The 20,078-nt window shown below is 41.9% G+C and overlaps 3 protein-coding genes across 3 annotated transcripts; 1 reads left to right on the top strand and 2 right to left on the bottom strand.

The window, feature by feature from the left end:
* The first annotated feature begins 473 nt into the window (after positions 1 to 473).
* On the top strand, positions 474 to 5,126 carry LOC131245611 (pentatricopeptide repeat-containing protein At4g02750). The gene is made up of 2 exons (XM_058245184.1): positions 474 to 2,197; positions 3,291 to 5,126. Exons 1-2 carry the CDS (start codon positions 614 to 616, stop codon positions 4,095 to 4,097), a joined length of 2,391 nt encoding a protein of 796 aa, XP_058101167.1. The 5' UTR covers positions 474 to 613; the 3' UTR covers positions 4,098 to 5,126.
* Positions 5,127 to 6,460: 1,334 nt separating this feature from the next.
* LOC131246963 (serine carboxypeptidase-like 50) lies at positions 6,461 to 7,897 on the bottom strand. The gene is made up of 2 exons (XM_058247419.1): positions 7,230 to 7,897; positions 6,461 to 7,070 (listed from the first exon to the last, which is right to left on the bottom strand). Exons 1-2 carry the CDS (start codon positions 7,895 to 7,897, stop codon positions 6,461 to 6,463), a joined length of 1,278 nt encoding a protein of 425 aa, XP_058103402.1.
* A 4,345-nt stretch (positions 7,898 to 12,242) lies between these two features.
* Positions 12,243 to 13,809, bottom strand: LOC131245609 (serine carboxypeptidase-like 50). The gene has a single exon (XM_058245183.1). The coding sequence runs from the start codon at positions 13,774 to 13,776 to the stop codon at positions 12,376 to 12,378; it is 1,401 nt and encodes a 466-aa protein (XP_058101166.1). The 5' UTR covers positions 13,777 to 13,809; the 3' UTR covers positions 12,243 to 12,375.
* Between the last annotated feature and the right edge of the window lie 6,269 nt (positions 13,810 to 20,078).

The following is a 20,078-nucleotide window of genomic DNA, read 5'->3' as shown; positions in this document are numbered from 1 at the left end:
GACAAAGAGTTAGCCGGGCCAAATGGATGGTCCAGATTGATGATGTGGATTTTCCACATGTCCAATTGTAACTACGTGCAAGGAGAGGTACCAGATCGTTTCTCGTACTCAATCAACCTAACGTCATACGTACTTTCTTTTGAATGTGTCATTTCTACCAATGTGACATCCATGGACTAGATCCAAGCCGTTCATTTATTAATCCAAATATTGAGTGGACCGCAGTAAAAAAATCTCATTTTTTGGATGATATTAGCCCTTTAGTTGGTAGCATACAAATGAAAACTAAGAAAACAGAAATCAACAACAGATCCCATTGAATGAGGAAAGCCATTTATTTGACGGTTAAGATAGCCCAATCAAAGAAATTCTCTGTCCTGGCCAATCAACGGTGGATCCTGCAGGATGCCTGATTCAGATCACAACATGGATCTGCCACGTATATGTTACACAATCTAGCACCACGAAAACGCCGCTCCCTCGCAGCACATCATTACGCAACAGCTATAAAAACTGCCACAACGTATGACAAGCAAAACCAACCGTTACAACCGGTTTAAAAATCGGTTTTGCCGTATCGTATGGTTACGGGATCGTCTCGTCCTGTGTCGGCATGTATGGGGCTGTTTCGGGCCGATACATCCGTATCGTTCATGGACGATACCGGCACGTCTCGGGTTATACGTACCGGACGATACACAACGCCTCCCGCCTTCTGCGAGTAGAAGCAGTCGACAAACTCCAAAAGAAACTCGACCGAAATTCAAATCTATCCAAAAAACTAGCCGTTAGGCCTTCTAAAAAACCCAACAAGAAGAAGTACCCATCTTCGTCTGCAGAATCTGAGATCGTTAAATGCAACATGGCCATAAGCGACCACATGAGGAATGGCCGGTGCGAGTCCGCCCTTGAACTCTTCGGCGCAATGACCAAGCGAACTACCGTATCTTGGAATGCTATGATATCTGGGTACTTGATGAATGGCCGATTCGACCTTGCCCACCGATTCTTTGCTGAAATGCCTGAGAGGGATTTGGTTTCTTGGAATGTTATGATTAACGGGTACATCCGTAAACGTAATTTGTATGCTGCCCGCCTGATTTTCGATGAAATGCCTGAACGAGATGTTGTGTCGTGGAATACAATGATTTCGGGTTATACCCAGAATGGGTATGTGGATGAAGCGAGGGAGATTTTTGATAGGATGCCGGTTAAGAATTCAATCTCGTGGAATGTGATCCTTGTTGGGTATATACAGAATGGGCGGATTCAAGATGCTTGCAGGCTTTTTGAGTCGAAGTTGGATTGGGATACAGTTTCGTGGAATGCCATGATGTCGGGTTATGTGCGTAGAAAGAGATTGGCCGATGCTCGGGCGTTGTTTGATAGGATGCCAGAGAAGGACTTGGTTTCTTGGAATACAATGATCACAGGTTACACACAGGATGGAGATTTGACAGAGGCACAGAAATTGTTTGAAGAATCACCAAAGCGGGATGTCTTCACTTGGACTGCCATGGTGTCTGGATACGTGCAGAATGGGATGTTGGCAGAAGCGAGAAGAGTGTTTGATGAAATGCCCGAGAAGAACTCTGTTTCTTGGAATGCGATGATTGCTGGGTATTTGCAATGTAAAATGATGGATGCAGCTAAGGAGTTGTTTGAGGCAATGCCATGTCGAGATATTAGTTCTTGGAATTCAATGATTACAGGTTATTCCCAAAACGGGGAGGTTGATCTTGCTCGTCAGCTATTCGATGAGATGCCACAACGTGACTCAATCTCTTGGGCGGCAATGATTTCTGGGTATGCTCAGGGTGGTTTTAGTGAAGAAGCATTGTGCCTTTTTATACAAATGAAAAGAGACGGTGAGAGGATTACAAGGTCGACGTTCACCAGTGCTTTGAGTACATGTGCAGATATTGCGGCTTTAGAGTGTGGGAAGCAAGTGCATGGCCGTCTTGTCAAGGCAGGATATGAGACAGGTTGCTTTGTGGGGAATGCACTTCTTGTAATGTATTGTAAGTGTGGGAGCATAGATGAAGCATACGATGCATTTGTGGGAATGCCGGAGAAGGATGTGGTCACGTGGAACACAATGATCCAAGGTTATGCAAGACATGGATTTGGCAAGGAGGCAGTGGAAGTCTTTGAATCGATGAGGATGACGGATGTCAAACCCGATGATGTCACCATGGTAATTATGCTTATAAATTATGAGACATGATGTATCATAACTTTGCTTCTTCTTCTTCTTTTTTTAATTATATATTTGGTCTTAACCATTGTTCACATTTGACAAAAGATGCTTGTGAGAAACCATTGTTCCTATCCAAATAACTTCACTTGGCTTTATACTCTAGCGGTTGCAGAGTTCTTCAAATATCAGAAATTTGAAGTTCCGTAGGTACCTTCTGAATCCAATCTCCACAAGACCTTACCCCCTACTACCTCATTCTGTACTTTACTGAAGTACCTTTCCCTGAGATTAATGCATACAACCTCATCTGTCATTGTGTCAAGGGAAGATCTCCTATCCAAATATCTTCCTAGAAACAAAATCTTCCTCCATCAGCCACTTTAATCTGTCAGGTTTGCAAGTGAAGACTTGATCAAGGTACTTTCTTTCCATGTTGTTTATTTTGAAACCGTCCTAAAACCCAAGCCTAAGTAGATGAAGCATTAGAGTTTGCCCTTACCAGTAAACTGAGATACACAGGTAAAGATTCTGTGGCCCATAACTTGCACCATAATTTTAACTACCATGTTGTTCACAACTACTTCAGCAACTGCAATCTTCTTTTAAATTACCCACGGTCCAAAAACTACCTCATATGCCCTCAGAATGGATTTAATGTAACAATTTATGAGTGTTTGCATTTTGTTCTTAAGTGAAAACTCTCCTGCTCTTATGAGTATTTTGTCCAAGGAAGATTCAAAGATTTATATGGTTGGAAGATTCAAAGACTTTTATGGATTTTGCTAATACCAGTTGTGTCTGTAAAGATAAGATTTCATCTCTTTGCTTCCTCATGTACGGATGTACCTAGCATTTAAACTTTCCTATGCACTCTTTTGTATACATGCTTGCAGTTCAGTGAAGCAAGGATCTATGCTTGAAGAGAATATGTAAATGTTTTTAAATATGTTCCTTGAATTCTTTTGTAGATTTAACTGCCATGAATGAAATAATCAGACAGAATTACATTGTGACTTCTTTCACTATTTACAATTTAATCAATCCCTTGCAGTCTTACACAACCCATTTGTTTTGTTTCGTGTGTCTTCAGGTTGGAGTTTTATCGGCATGCAGCCATGCTGGCTTAGTTGACAAAGGCATGCATTACTTCTACTCTATGAATCAAGATTATGGTATAGCAGCGAAGGCACAGCACTACACTTGCATGATCGATCTTCTTGGCCGAGCAGGGCGCATGGAAGATGCTCAGGCACTCATGACAAGTATGCCATTTGAACCAGATGGGACAATGTGGGGAGCTTTGCTTGGTGCAAGTAGAATTCACGGCAATACAAACTTAGGAGAGAAGGCAGCTGAAAGGATTTTTGAGATGGAGCCTGCAAATTCGGGAATGTATGTTCTCCTCTCAAATTTGTATGCAGCGGCAGGTAGATGGAGTGATGTAAGTAAGATGAGAGTGATTATGAGAGACAGAGGTGTGAAGAAGGTGCCTGGTTTCAGTTGGATTGAGGTGAAGAATAGAGTCCATACGTTCTCAGTCGGTGATTCTGTGCACTCTGACAAGGAGAAGATCTATGCTTTCCTGGAGGAGTTGGATCTGCAAATTAAAGAAGCAGGCTATGTGTCTGCAACAAAATTGGTGTTGCATGATGTGGAAGAGGAGGAAAAAGAGCATATGCTTAAGTATCACAGTGAAAAACTAGCTGTTGCATTTGGGATTTTGAATGTGCCTCCTGGTAGACCCATTCGGGTGATCAAGAACCTCCGAGTATGTGAAGACTGCCACAATGCTATCAAACACATATCAAAGGTAGTGAGGAGGTCAATAATCTTAAGGGACTCCAACCGGTTTCACCATTTTAACGATGGTTTGTGTTCATGTGGGGATTACTGGTAAGAAAGAAGAAGACAATGAATGAGAAGGCCTGGTCAAAGAGTCTGCTGTGTCTGTCTAAATCAGCTAACCCTTGGATCTCATGTTGGAAGTTTCATGTTCTTATGGAGATTAGGGGTGTGTCTGAGAGAGGTCAAATGGAATCGTCATTCAAGGAAGAAGCGAGACTAATAGGGCTCTCAATGGGCTGGGCCTAGGGTTGGCTTGGCCTGGATTTTGAACTGTTCGGGCTGGGCCTGACAAGCCTGGCCTATTCAAAATTTTGAATTTGCGTGGCCTGAGCCTGACCCATTGACAGCCTCCAAAGACTAAGGTCCAGCTTGATATGGTTCCATCAAAGGAGATCGACTGGATCAGTATATGTTCCTTTAGATTACTGATATTAAGGCAGCATAGGAACTGAAAATTGCAAGGAAGAAGATGTTGAATATGTGTGTTTACCAAATCGGAAACTGAAACTAGCCTTTTTCTTGTGGGGATTGTTGACTATCCAATAGGAGGTTGGACGATATTATTGGGAAGATGGATAGAGAAAAGTGCCTGTCTAGAGAAGTGGCTTTTTATTGCCTTGACTGCCTAAAGATGATCGGAATGACGTTGCTTTGGATTGTTGATATCTAACATGCAGTTATAAGGACTGTAAATGGAAGAAAGGTCAATTTGGTTACTGTTAAGTGGGACGTCATAGGGGAAGTTGAATTTTCTTTGGAGACTGGTGGAGAGAGCCCGAAGGATGTTGCCAATCAGAAAAGGCAGCCAGCCCAGGAAAACAACCGAGTCAGACAAGGATGGTTTTGTTTCCAAGCCATGGGGGCGAGCCCAAGAAGATTATAGAGCTACTTCCAGATTTTCTTTCAATGAATCAACATTATTTATGAGAAGATAAAAATATGTAATCTACCCAATATTTGTGCTCATTTAATGAGTTGAAGAATCAAAGTTTTCACGACTAATGGCGTGAAATTGGGGTTTTGTAAAAAAAAAGCTTATAGGACTACCTTTCAAAATTTTAACTAAGAAAGGACCTGTGAATTCTTCTTTCCTAGCTTTCAAATTTTGTAGAGTGGAAAATGATGAAATGTATTTATAAATTAAAAAAATAAATAAAATCCACCATTTGGATTCCCTATTTGAAAGAAATTGCAATAATCAGTTCAATAATAAGGAAATAACCAAGTTTCAGTTACCTTTCTTGGCATTCACGAGTTACTTTCAAGCTCAACAATGCATCCAATTCGCAGCCATGTTAACTTTCAAACTGGTTAGGTAAGGAATGAAGCTGCAATTTGGGGGCTGCTTCCTCGTTTGAGTACTTGCAAATTTCGTTGCTGTTTGGTCATTTCCTCTCTATGTACCAATTATTGCCATGCAATTCAACAGTGCATCCATAACAGCATTATGTGAGAACTGATCACGTACAACCCAGTGCATGCTAACTTATGATGCCAATTGTTTGTTATTGGAGCAGATAGCAACAACCATTTCATCAAACATGCTTCTTTTTCTATATTTCAATGGACCGCCATGTTTCATTTTAATGGAAATTGTTTGATGTAGTCAGTAAGAGGCTTTGGATGTTTGCCTTCCAGGAATTCTTGTTTTGGCAGTTCATGCCATCCATAGTGTTTTGATTTAACATTTCAATTCTTCCATATTTCAGTAGTAGCATATTATTCCATGGAGCTGAGATCTAAAATATGCAATAAACAAGTCCCATGTAATCCAAAATATGGAATAAACAATTCCCTTGTAAAGGATATATGCCACATGCAAGAGGTGGATCCCACCATCGAGATCACCTGTCTTGAAATCAGGGTGATCTGGTCATTAGGTGGGATGGACCTGTACCCTGATTTACCCCTTAGGCTGTCCATTCATTGCGACTACATGGCCTGCTTGATGAGAGGACCAGCCTAATCCTTGTATCAGGTGATCTTCATGGTGGGCCCACCATTTGCATGCCTTGAATGTCCTACACAAGTGGCACGTTGACAGGAAAGGTGGGGCTGCATGCTAAGTTAGTATGCAGCCAGCTGTAGCTGATCGTTTCTCTAAGGAAATGCTGTTAAACATTGAAATGACACGAGCATGCCTATTAGTTTTCTTGGACTGGCAGAGAATGGTATTGGAAGGTGCTTTAGCATTTTCTTGAACAATAAAGTTAATTTTCTTTATCTTCTTTGTGATTTCAAATTTGTTTGCCCATGTTTCAGACAGTTCAGCTAGATGTGCAGTCATCTGCAGAGTAGACTGTTGAAGATTATAGCTCAACCACAGAATTTTCTATCTAATTCAACATTTTGATGGCTCACACCAATCCATGTTTTATTAAGACAACTACTCAAAGAGAGAGCCTGAAACTCAATCTACCTTTTCCTATTAGCAAACAGACCCTTCTCCAGAATCCAATCTTCGATCATTGCCTGAGAACTCAATCCCTGATCAGCAGGCACAAAGTGGTTGGCCCCTAAAACAACAACATGGGTCAAGCTTCCCAATCTCTGCACATACCCATTCACCTCTCCATTCACCTCCCACACCTTCCTATCTGCCTTTAAAAACCTCTGCAATCCCTCCCACTCCCTGTCCTTCATCCATGCCTCATTCGAAACCACCCCTTCTGTCAAATCAAGTTGCCCATGGTACAAGAACACCCGAATCTTCTTCAGAAACTCCACCATAAACTTCACACTCTTCATTACATCTTCAATCAAAACATCCCCCACAACACCACTGCATAACTCCCAAATCATCCCTTTCTCCACACCCAATGCCACCTTCACCTCTTCCTTCTGTGGAAAAGCTTCAAGCCTGTCGGTTTCATAAGGCCTCTTCCTCCTCGGATCATAAAGCATAGCCAACCCTGTTGCATTCTGCAACCAATCAAACACCTGATCCCGTGAAATTTTCACTTCTCTCCATCTACCTTCCCGGGTCAATCTCACTGTCTCATCCTGAATTTCCTCAAGTTGGTCCCTTTACTTCACATTGATCAGGCCAGAGAAGTTAGCAGTCACTGCATGGGTTGCAACCTAGGTGGCAGGTTCCATCAGTGAGTTCCCAATCCCAACACCCTGTAAATTCATCTGCTGTGATCAGGCCAGAGAAGTTAGCAGTTGCCGCATGGTTTGCAACCTGGGGGCAGGTTCTGTCAGTGAGTTCCCAATCCCAACACCCTGTAAATTCATCTGCTGTGATTCAGGTAGCCTTGAGTTCTGTTGCAAGATATAGTATCTAGTATCTGTAGCATACTTCTCACCATAGCTTTCCCCAATGATATAGAGCGGACTAGATATGCAAGATGGTTCTAAAGAAAGAAAAGTCTGAAGAGCTATGAAAAGGTGCTGGGCAACTGATTTCTGATCTTTTGGGATTTCTTGTTGCGTGGCAGCAATACTAAAGCCAGACCCAATCGGGTTGTCTATGAAAACTAGGCCAAACTGATGGTTCCAAGAGCCAGGATTGGATTTGATAATGGGGTTTTTGCTGTTATTGTCGTCAGAGCTTACAAGCCAGGGGCCAAGCTCGAAGTAGTTACCTATCATGGAAGAGCAGCCAGGTCCACTTTGGTGCCAGATGAGGAGAGGTGTTTGGGAGGGAGGAGAATGGGGTTTTGGGGATTCATAGAAGGCAAAGAACATGGCAGAACCAGAGGTTACATTGATTGGGAGAAACCTGGATTTTGTTGGGAGGGCTTTCCCTGGCAAGGGAGTGGCGGCGGCTAGAGAAGTGGCCAGAAAGAGGGGGAGGGAGGCAAGGGAGAGGAGGAGAGTGAGGGAGTTGGAGGGGGTGGAGCCCATCATTGTTTGTCTTGGCTGAAATTTACCCAGACTTGATAAATGGGTTATGGAGACATGGTTTGATTAGAACCTCTGATGCTTAAATCCAAAAGATGCAAAGAAAGAAACATGTCAACAACTCATCTTGAGTGAGTGATGCTGCTAACTTGTGCCTATTTGGTAAAGCTGTTAATGTTCACATTGCTGATATTGCCACTGTTTTGGTCAAGATTCGCTATGGTTACGGTCTGTTACATTTTGAAGAGGTATCTCCCTCAAGCTGGCACGTGTCAAACAACCATTCACTCCAAAAGCTTAAGCTGTCAGAGTGTGGTGTATCAATGTATATCAAGGGACTTTATCACTTCAACAGCCCCCTGCGCGTGCGAGGTGGGAACTCCGCACAAGAACATGGTGGAGGGACACTCACACCATAAATAGGCCGGGCTTAATTTCCCCGTCCTTGGGCCGGACCTGATTTTCCTGACCCCCCGTGGGAGAATAATATATTAGCGAGGCATATTTGCTGCTCTCGAGATTCGAACATAGGACCTTCCGCTTTGATACCATGTCAAACAACCATTCACTCCAAAAGCTTAAGCTGTCAGAGTGTGGTGTATCAATGTATATCAAGCGACTTTATCACTTCAACAGCACCTGCACCTGGAGGTGCCTTCTCCACATCACTCCTGCAAGTCTCATATTGCATTTTTCAGCTATCTTCACTAGAGGAATTATAGGATTGAAATGTATAGCTTTCTGAAGCACAGGATTCTGTACAAGTGGGTGGGGCCCATGTTATGGTGGTTCAAACTGTTTATATGATGAGCTTCAGCATGGATAGGATGCCCAAGAAATCTCCCAGAATGGAAGACCCCAATCATCCTGTAGTGATCTAGAGAAGGACACTTGGGAGAAAAAAGAAGTACAGCAATGGTCAATACAAAGTAAAGAAAGATGTGCTTGAATCAATTAGAGTTTACTGCTAGCTGGCTTGTGTTGAATGAAGCCTTTGAAAAATGGCTATGGACATGCCATGTAACAAGAATTCTGGGGTGCTTATTGATATAAGCCTGCCAAGAAAGAAAATTTTGCTTGACTCACTTTGAGTGGGAAATGCTGGGTTTTCAAGTAAATAGCATTTGCATTGCTGATGTGACTCTCATACTTCATCAAGAAATTGAACAAAATAACTTCATGTTACAGTTGATAAGTATTTCCCCCCACAAATTCGCTACATTGGCATGTGAGTGGGGAGGCTGCTTTCCATTTCTGTCATGGAGAGCAGGCCATGCAGGATTCTATCCAGTAAAAAATCACAGGGTCAAAATGCATAGCCAGCTGACATGCAGGGTTCCATCAATGTGGAGTGGTTTCATGATCAGTTATCTGATGAGCCCCATGGTGGTTGGAGCCCCAGAAGTAACCCAAAATGAAAGATATGAACCTTCCAGTATGGTTGCTTGTAGAAATAGATGGTCGAAAGAAAAAATACAGCAACAGTCGACATTCAATGGAAAGGAACATGTGCTTGACTGCTTTGGTATTTGCCATTTGCTGAAATAAGATCTTGCTTTGGATTGCGGATATTTCGCTTTGAAATGGTCAATATGGGTGACTTTCACTGAGCTGATTGGTGGAGAGAACCTCTAAGGGTGTGTATATTCAGAAAAGGCTGCTGACTTATCTAGAAAACAAACTAGATAGGTTTGGATGGCTTTCCTGCTGAGTCATGGACGAGGTCAAGAAGATAATTTACAGGGTAACTTTTAAAATTCAACCACTGATATCTGAAAAAGAAGAAAAAAAGAAATGAAAATTACAGTCCATAGGATTAAATTGGTTTGAATTCAAGCATCTTGTCTGTTGAAAAACATGGAGATAACTGCCATTTTAACTCTTGCGTTTCTGTTTACGGACAAGGCACCATATGCATTAAGATTTTATTTTATTTATTATTATTTATTTATTTTTATTTTTTGGGGGGGGGGGGGGTATTTATAGACAAATAAGATGAAGATGGGTCTAATCCCTACAAAGAGAATGGGTCAAGGCCCAAGGGCCAGTTACAATCTATACTGTAACACTCCCCTTTAAAATGGAGCATAAATATCACACATGGCCTGCTTGAACACAATGAACAGACAACAGCCTTAGTGAGAATATCTGTCAACTGATATTTCGAGCAAACATGGGAAGGAGAAACGAGGCTTGCCATAAGTTTTCTCAAATAAAGTGAGAGTCTACCTTAATATGCTCAGTCGACCTGATTATCATAAAAGAGAGATTGGAGTAGAGGTATCAACACCGAGGTCAGAAAGAAGTGCCCGTAGCCAAAGAACCTCACATGTGGCGTGTCTCATAGAGCGATACTCTGCATCAGTGGAACTAGCAATGGGAGTATGCTTTTTGCTCTTCCAAGAGCTGAGGTTGCCACTAACAAATGCACAGTAACCAGTTGTGGACCAATGATTGTTGGACGAACTAGCCCAATCCACATTGTAATAGGCACTTATATTAGATGCTCATGCCCATGATCAAAAACTAGAATTCCCTCACCAAGAGATGACTTCAGATAACGGAGAATGCGATATACTGCTTCAAGATGATGATGACATGAGGATTGCATAAACTTTTTTTCTCACACCCACCCACGCACACACTCCCCTGCACTCACGCCGTAGTGGGATTTCACCACCTATGGATACTTGAACCCCAGACATCGTGTAGAAACTCCTGGGAGTCTACCACCAAGGCAAGGATTGCATAAACTAACTCACAAGGCTGACAGTATAGGCAATGTCTAGCCTTGTCATGGAGAGATCAATTTTCCTACCAAATGCCTTTATCTTCCCGGAACTGAGAGAAGAGTAGTCTCCTTATAGTGAAGATGATGATTCACTTCAATAGGAGTTTCGGTTGGTCGGGAACCCGATATGCCAATGTTGCGAAGAAGATCAATTGTATACCTGCGCTGGGAGACGAAGATTCCATTCTTGGAACAAGCAAATTTAATACAAGTAGTGTAGCAACACAAGATCCTTGATTTTGAAATTTTCCACAGGGAACTCTTTCACACCCTGTATATCATCTTCATTGTCGCCTGTGATAATGATGTCATCAATATAAATAACCAAAAACGTAATCCGAAACACGTGCTTTTTGACAAATAGGGAGAGAACAGAAGCACTAAGCATAAATTCAATTTGGGAGACGGCTAAAGCGTTTAAACCATGCTCAAGGTGATTGCTTGAGCCCATACAAGGCCTTCTAAAGCATGCAGACTTTTCCCTTCGAGTCAAGGGATTGAAACTAGGTGCATCTGAATTTCTTTGTATATAGGTCGCCATGATAAAAGGTGTTCTTGACATCAAACTCATGTAATGATCAGTGATGATGAGCCACAATAGATAGGATTAGTCGCACAGATTTAATCTTGCAACTGGATCAAACATCTCATGTTAGTCCTCCCCATATTGCTGGGTGAAACCCTTCGCTACCAATCGGGCATTTGGGGGTCATTAGCTCTCTCCCACACCCTCTTTATTTATGGACAATGGGCCTACGTCCTAGAAAGAGAATGAACACAATGGGCCAGTTACTCTAACAGTATGTAATCCACAAAAGTTTGTGGTTGTTAATGGTGTCCGAGAATTAAAGAATTTGCAGCTAACATTGTGAAAATGCAATCTCAATGATGCGTTAGAGAGAAGATGACAGTACTGCTTTTCAAATTTTGTATCAAAGAAAGGACCCATATCTTTTCTTATTCTTCTTCTTTTATTACTAGTAAAGCTTTTGAGATTTGAAATTGCTGGAATTTGTAACAAGACCTGCTTGCGTGTTCGCAGGTATAGATTGCATTTGGATGCAGTATTGAATTGAATTGCAATGATCAGTTCAATAAACTAGAAATGACTGCATCGCAATTACCTCTGCATTCATGTTGAGGGACAAAGCTCCAATTCACAATCTTGTTTCTTTCAAGATAGATTGGAAAGGAATGTAACTCCAATTTTGAATGCTATTTCCACATTTGAATACTTGGAAACTTCATTACCATTTGATCATTGCTTCTTTCTTGAAGCAATTACAGCAATTCAATTCAAAAAATCATCCAAATGCAGCCTTAGGATATATGCTATTTAAACTGTCCAAATGCAGCCTTAGGATATGCTATTAGTCATCCAAATGCATCTGGAGGGTGTGTTAATGGCTTTGAAGGAAAAATAAAAAAGGAAAAGAAATAGAAAAAGGCGATGCTCATAATCGTTCGGGATTTCAAAAATCGGATTGCTTATGTTTTAAGCAGTTGTGCTGTAGATGATCATAGCTCAACTGCAAAAATTTCCATCGATCAAAGTGCTCATTTGGCCAAACCAATTAGACCCGATTCATTGTATTGCAGCGATAGATATTGAATTCAACTACATAAACTTTCAATTTGTTTTGAATTCCTGCAGCCACACCAAAACTCATTTCGTCACAACAGGAAAATCGATTCAAAGAGCGCCACGGAAGCTCGAAACGACCGTTTTCTCATCACCAAACAAGCCCCTCTCCAAAACCCAATCTTCGATCATCGCCTGAGAGCTCAATCCTTGATCGGCCGGCACGAGGTGTCCCGCCCCTGAAACGACTACATGGGTCAAGCTTCCCCATCTCTGTACATACCCACTCACCTCTCCATTCACCTTCCAAACATTCCTATCTGCACTTAGAAACCTCTCCAATCCGTCCCACTCCATCTCCTTCATCCAAGCCTCAGTTGAGACCACCCCATCTCTCAGATCGAACTGCCCCTGATACAAAAGCACTCGACTCTTCTTCACCAAATCCTCCACCATAAACTTCACACTCTTCATCACATCCTCATGCAAAGCATTCCCCACAACACCACTGCATTCCTCCCAAACCATCCCTTTCTTCACACCCAATGCTGCCTTCACCTCTTCCTTCTGTAGAAGAACGTCGACCATATCCGTCTCATAAGGCCTTTTCCTCCTCAGGTCATAAAGAGTCGCCAATCCCGTCGCATTCTGCAACCAATCCAACACATGGCTCCGCGCATCCGTCGCTTCCCTCCATCGCCCCTCTCGGGTCAATTTAACAGCCTCAGCTTGGAATTCCTCAAGTTGGTCACACTGCCTTGCATTGATCAGGCCAGAGTAGTACGCAGTCACTGCATGGGTCGCCACCTGAGTGGCGGGGTCCGTCAGCCCGTTCCCAATCGCGACACCCTGTAAATTCACCCGGCGCGATGCGGGAAGTCTCAAGTTCTGTTGCAAGATATAGTATCCGATCGCTGGAACGTACTTCCCCGCGTAGCTCTCCCCTGTTATATAGAGCGGGCGGGATTTGAAAGACGGGTTCAAAGACAGAAATGCTTGGAGGGCAATGAACAGGTGTTTGGCTACTGAATTCTGGTCTCTTGGGATCTCATCTTCGGTGGTGGCAATACTAAAGCCAGTCCCGATCGGGTTGTCTATGAAAATTAGGCCAAACAAACGGTTCCAGGCACCGGGATTGGATTTGAGAATTGGGTTTTTGCTATCACTGGGATCAGAGTGCACAAGCCATGGGCCGAACTCGAAGAAGTTACCGACCATGGAAGAGCAGCCCGGCCCGCCTTGAAGCCAGACGAGGAGCGGTGTCTTGGAGATTTCAGAATTGAGTTGCTGGGCTTCGTAGAAGGCGAAGAAGATGGCTGAGCCAGACGTCCCATTGACCGGGAGATAGCCGGATTTTGTTGGGAGGGATTTTTCAGGCAAGAAAGTGGCGGCCCTGGCTGGAGAATTGGCCGGAGAGAGGTGGAGGAAGGAGAGTATGAGGAGGAGAGTGAGGAAGTTGGAAGGGGTGGACTCCATCAGGTCTTCGCTATTGGCTTGAATGTCAGGGATCATGTGCTTAAATCGGCTTTTGTCTGCAATCCGGACCGTACAATGTGGGTCCCACTGTGGATGGATCATAGCCACAAAATCACGCTGATCCAACCACCATACTGTGTTAGTTCGTCAACGAAATCGGATTGCGTACTGAGTAAACTCAGTTGGGCCTACTTTGAATGTATGTGGTCTATCCACTCCGTCCATCCATTTTTCCATCTAATTTAAGGGGTTGAGCCAAAATTTGAAGTGTATCCAAAGATCAAGTTAATCATACCACGGGAAAAAGTGGGGATAATGATTTCCACCGTTGAAACCTTACAAGGCCTCAAAGTGATGTTTATTTGTCATCCAACCAGTTCATAAGATCATACAGACAAGGATGAAGGGAAAACACAAATATAAGATTGATCCAAAACTCCTGTGGCCCCCAATAAATTTTCAACGGCAGAAATTAAATTCAACTGTTTCCTGCGGTGTGGTCCATTTGAACATTTTATACACTTCATTTTTGGTCTCAAGCTCTAAAATTATCTGGTAAAATAGATGGACGGAGCGGATGAAATATATAAATCATGGTGCATCTCACAGAGTTTACACAGTACACTAAACTTAGTGAGTTACTCACTACACAAGGTTGTTCGCGTCCATCAAAGTCCCGCCAAAGGAAGAAACAAAACGTGGCCTCGGAACAGCTTATCCAGACTCGCGCGCGTGAGATGGTGTAGATGAATCGCAGCAGAGATTTACCAGGTGGGGAGTGGGACCAACAATTTCCCAGCCATTTATCAATTCGAGATTGCCTGGCACAAGGATTACACCGTTCTCATATCAGACATACCAAACTTGCATGAGAAAAATGACCGGTTATAAAATAAGAGAAATGATGGGTTATATTGACTTACTTATTTTTGGACCATCATGATATCTCGTCCAAGTTATTTTGACAGTTGGGATCACTTGATAAATGGCCCAAGTCTGTGTATGTGAGGCGAGACCCTTTGTCCGTTACACGCGCGCAGGTGCTGCTCGTATCCGGAAGCATCTTCTCGGGGAACGCGGATTAGCTGGTCACATGTTGAGCAGCGAGATTCGTTATAGAAGTGACATCACTGAGTTTTGTGGCCCACTTGTATGTTATATCTACACCGTTCATTCATCCGGAGAGATCATTTGTACACATGAGAGAAAGGATGAGTCAAATATCGGATTCCACCACACAAAACATCGGGGAGAGTAACGCCCACCATTAAATCTGTGTTTTCCTTACAACCTGTTGATATCTATGTTAACTTACAACCTGTTGGATCTCAAATAAATATTACGGTGGAATTAGAAAGATCTCGATGGTGGGGTTACTCTCCCCATCATTTCTCCGTTGGGATTCACTCGAGTTTTGGACCTACCTTATTATTTAGCATATGCCTTAAAATAATCTGAAAAATAACTAAAGGGTGTGGATACAACCCATGTCATGTTGAACCGATGAGACTCACGCACTTCAGCACCTAGGTTAGCCACTCACACGTAGCTAGGGCTTTACACGAGCAGAGTAGGCTTGTTTACACGCTCGACTTGACTCGGAATTACTCGACTCGGCATGTGTTTGTGTTGAAAATCGATAGTTTTAAAAATAATAAAAATGAAAATTCAAAATTTTCAAAATTTTGAGATTTTCTCGCCAAAATACTTTTTGAATTTTTTGAATTAAAAAGTGCGGTGTGTGCTTTGTCCCACATCGGAAATGCAAAGAATAGTTTTGTGGTTTATATGAGATGTTGAGAAGAGTATTCTTACTTGGAGCTTTTTGGAGGAGATGAAACACGAGTTGCGTGTTCCAGTGCGCACTGGAACACACGCACGCACGCGCGTGCACGCACTCGGGCACGGGTGTGGGCGTGGGCAGTGTGGCAGTAGTAGCGCTAGATGGCGCACTTCGCGACCTTACACGAACCGGCGCGACCTCGGTGCGATGGGTCTGGTCAGAGCCTTAGGGAGGTGTGGATCTGAAAAGTTGGAAATGAGCCTGGGTTTTATAGGTGACTGAGAACGGTCGGATCTTAAATCCGAAACGTCCAGCCGTTTTTATAAATGGATAGCTACCTTAAAAGCCACAACGGTCCGAAAACGGACGGGCCAAGATGATCCAACGGTCAGATCTACAGATCTAATGATCAGAAACGTCTGGGATTAATGGACAACGGCCAGAAACGTTTTTTAAACGTTTTGGACCATTGAATACCACACAACAACGGGTCTAAACTTGAGGCCTATATAAACTGGACCATTCCAGTCCGATTTCATCATCTCAACACACCATCTCTCCCATCAAATCAAATACAGTCCATAGCTCCATTTTAGAATACTGTTATCATCTCTATCGTCTAAGTCTGCCAGAAGAAATCTATTGCGTTAAAACTGTTCCATAGTGGACCTATCGTGATTGCTGCAAGTTGGATCCAGATAAGGCTTGTCTTATCCTGGGAGCGATTCACCTGTAACCCATTGGCAGTTGATAAGGGGGCGAATCACGCTTTAAGGACAGCGTATTTTATACGTGATTCAGCCTAGTGATAATTTATTTTTCTATTTTTTATATTTTCGGTGTATTCAAAAGAAATTTTTACAACAATCTTAAAGCATGATTCCATGGACACCGAAAGTGTTGCATCAATCAAACTGATGAACCAGGATCTGATCCGATTGGACCGATTCAATGGTTCAAATTTCACTAGATGGTAGGACAAGCTGAAATTCCTACTGACCACTCTAAAGATCTTCTACATCCTGGACCCGACTCTCCAGCCTCTGCCTGAAGCAAATGACACTGATACTCCAGAACAGGTTGCTGCTAGGATCAAGTGACAAGAAGATGAATTGTTGTGTCGTGGCCACATCCTCAATGCTCTCTCTGATCGGTTGTACGATTTGTACACAGGGACCATATCAGCAAAAGAAATTTGGAACGCGCTGGAATACAAATACAAGGCTGAAGAGGAAGGTGCATAAAAATTTCTGATTGCCAGGTTTTTCGATTTCACGATGGTAGACAATCTACCGCTGCTTGCCCAAATCCAAGAATTACAGCTTATTGTAAATAAAATAAAAGCCATAAAAATTGATCTTCCTGAATCCTTTCAAGTCGGAGCTATAATCGCAAAATTGCCTCCGAGCTGGAAAGACTACAGGAAGAAACTACTGCATAAATCCGAAGAGTTCGCCCTTGAACAAATCCAGAAATATCTTCGTATTGAAGAAGAATCTCGTAACCGAGACAAAAAGGATGACGCTAATGGTGCATCCTCATCTAAAGTGAACGCAGTAGAAAAGACATCCCAAAATAATACCAATGAGAAAGGTGATTCCCTTAAACCTAACAAAAATCAATGAAAATTCAAGAAAACTCAAAAGAAGAAAAACGGCAAACCTAAGGGAGCTTGCTATGTCTACGGTAAGACCGGGTATTTCGCCCGAGTCTATAGGGACCGAAAAAAGCCTAAGAAAGAGGCTAATACAGTAGATGATGAAATCGTAGCCATGGTCACAGAAGTGAACCTAGTTCAAGAGAAAATTCGTGGTTGGTGGTATGATACAGATGCCACAGTCCATGTATGCAATGATCGATCTGCCTTCAAAACCTATAAAGACGAGACCAATGGTCAGGAGGTACAAATGGGAAATGAAGGACGATTGAAAGTTGTAGGCAAAAGGAACTGTGGAATTACTCTTTACCTCTGGAAAGAAGGTAATCCTGACTAACGTACTGCATGTCCCAGACATAAAAAGGAATCTTGTCTCAGGGGATCTCTTAAGCAAACCTGGGATTAGGGTTGTGTTTGAATCAGGCAAGCTGATCTTGTCTAAGAATGAGAACTTTATGGGTAAGGGATATGCTTGTAATGGAATGATCAAACTCTCTTTAAATGAAAAGAATTCTTCTGCTTACATGATTGAGTCTGTAACACTATGGCATGGTAGACTAGCCTATATTGGCTACAATACCATAAAACTCATGGTTAAGAATGGCCTAGTATCATACAATGATAGTGAAAAAGATAAATGTGAAGTATGCATACGGTCTAAAATAATCAAGAAACTATTCCCTAGCGTTGAGAGATCATCTCAAATATTAGACCTAATGCATACTGATAAATATGAACTAAATGATGTTCTTACACGTGGAGGTAAAAAGTACTTTATAATGTTTATAGATGATTGTTCGAGATATGTATATATATATATATATATATATATATATATATATATATATATATATATATATATATATATATATCTGTTCAAATCGAAAAATGAAGCATTTAATGCATTCAAGATCTATAAAGTTAAAGTAGAAAATCAATCAGATAAAAATATTAAAATCCTTCGTAGTGACCGAGGAGGAAAATATTTATCTAATGAATTTTCTAACTATTATGAAGAACACGGCATAATACATCATTGCGCAACACCTTATACACTACAACAAAATGGTGTAGCAGAGTGAAAAAATAGGACGTTAGTAGAAATGTTCAACTCAATGCTAATACAAGCACAATTGCCATTAAACCTATGGGGAGAAGCACTGTTAGCTGCTTGTCATGTTTTAAACCGAATTCCATCTAAGAAAACCAAGACTTCTCCATATGAAATATGGAAAGGAAGAAAATCAAACATAAGGTATCTTAGAGTGTGGAGGTGTCTTGCATATTGCAGAACTCCGGAACCTAAAAGAACTAAGTTAGGACCAAGAGCTATCAAGTGCGTCCTTGTAGGATATGCACAACATAGTAAGGCCTATAAACTTCTAGACTTAGATACTAATGTAATCATAGATTCTAGAGATGTAGAGTTCTTTGAGAATTCTGTATTCACGGAGAAAAAGAATGCTGAGATTCAATCTCCTAATGAAACTATAAAAGAAGCACAAATAGAAGAGAAAACTCTTAGTGAACCTCATAGGAGTCAAAGAGTAAGAGTAGAAAAGAGTCTTGATCCTGATCAAATACTCTCAACGACTCTCTTTTCATCTAGTTGAAGGTGATAGAGAGAAGGTGATTAGGAAAATACATATGGTTTTGACTATAGAAGATGAACCTAAAACCTTTAGTGAAGTTGTGTCTTCAAGAAACTTCGCCTTTTGGAAAGAAGCCATTAATGATGAAATGGATTCGATAATGTCTAACCAAACAAGGGAATTGGTAGATCTACCTCTGTCACGCCCCAAACTCGAAAATCGGATTCACAGGAATCCCGATTGCCGAATCCGGTGCCGACAGCCTCCGTAGTACCTCATTCTCGACTCCTAGCGTTCATACGCCAGATTTCGATCCTGGGATCCTAAAAGGAGAATTTTTCAACGTACATTTATCTCGTAATGAGCATGACCACAAGATTACCCAAATCACAAAAGCAACATCATCATCACATAGCCACTAATATAATCGTTTGAGTACAATATTGAAAGGGAAATACATATATAAAATAAATCAAGGCTCCAGACGACCGCTGCACGCTCCAGGCTCAATGCTGCTGCAACCTAACATCACCTGCACGCATCTATCGTGTATAAGCTTATAGAAAGCTTAGTGGGTGGTGAGAGTGTGTGCATAAAGTAAATGCCAAGTAAGTAATATCAGAGTAATCAGAGTAAGCGGAAATACTGAAAAACTCATAATCATACAATATCAAAAACACTAGCAAGATCATAAATCATACAAAATCAGAGTAATACGAAGATATACTAATAGGCCCATAAATACCATCAGTCTTATCCAGGCTATGCGACGCAGAAATATAATAAAAACAATATCATATACTGATGAAGCAATGTAGATCAACTATGCAATGCGGAGATAATAAGCCAAATATCAGATGCCGCTGATACAATGCAATATACAAATCCTGATGAGTAACACAAATAACATCAGCCGTACCTAAACCATATAAATGCAGAGACATAATAGCCCAAAATGCCGTATACCGCGAATGTTATGCAATATGCGGTGCGAATGGAATGACCATACTGGAGTGTGAAGTCGGGATGATAGTATGTAGTATCGCAGGCTATGGGGTCCATCACAAGGGACTTCTATCCAAACCAGTCTCATACCTAAATTTGGATAGTTAGACTCAATGTGGTAAACTCCTATCTCAGGTTAGTCGCGCGCCCCAACCGAAATCCTGGCCATTGCGAAAACACACGTAACAAATAGTTGCACACCACCAACCCGAGTGGATAGTGAATGAATGAATGCATGAATGAGTATGCAACTCCTACTCACTAAATCCACATATTAGTACAATTCATCTTTAGGATCATC

Source organism: Magnolia sinica, chromosome 5, assembly GCF_029962835.1.
Source record: "Magnolia sinica isolate HGM2019 chromosome 5, MsV1, whole genome shotgun sequence".
In the NCBI taxonomy this organism is placed as follows: Eukaryota; Viridiplantae; Streptophyta; class Magnoliopsida; order Magnoliales; family Magnoliaceae; genus Magnolia; species Magnolia sinica.
This window is presented reverse-complemented; position numbering and strand designations above follow the sequence as displayed.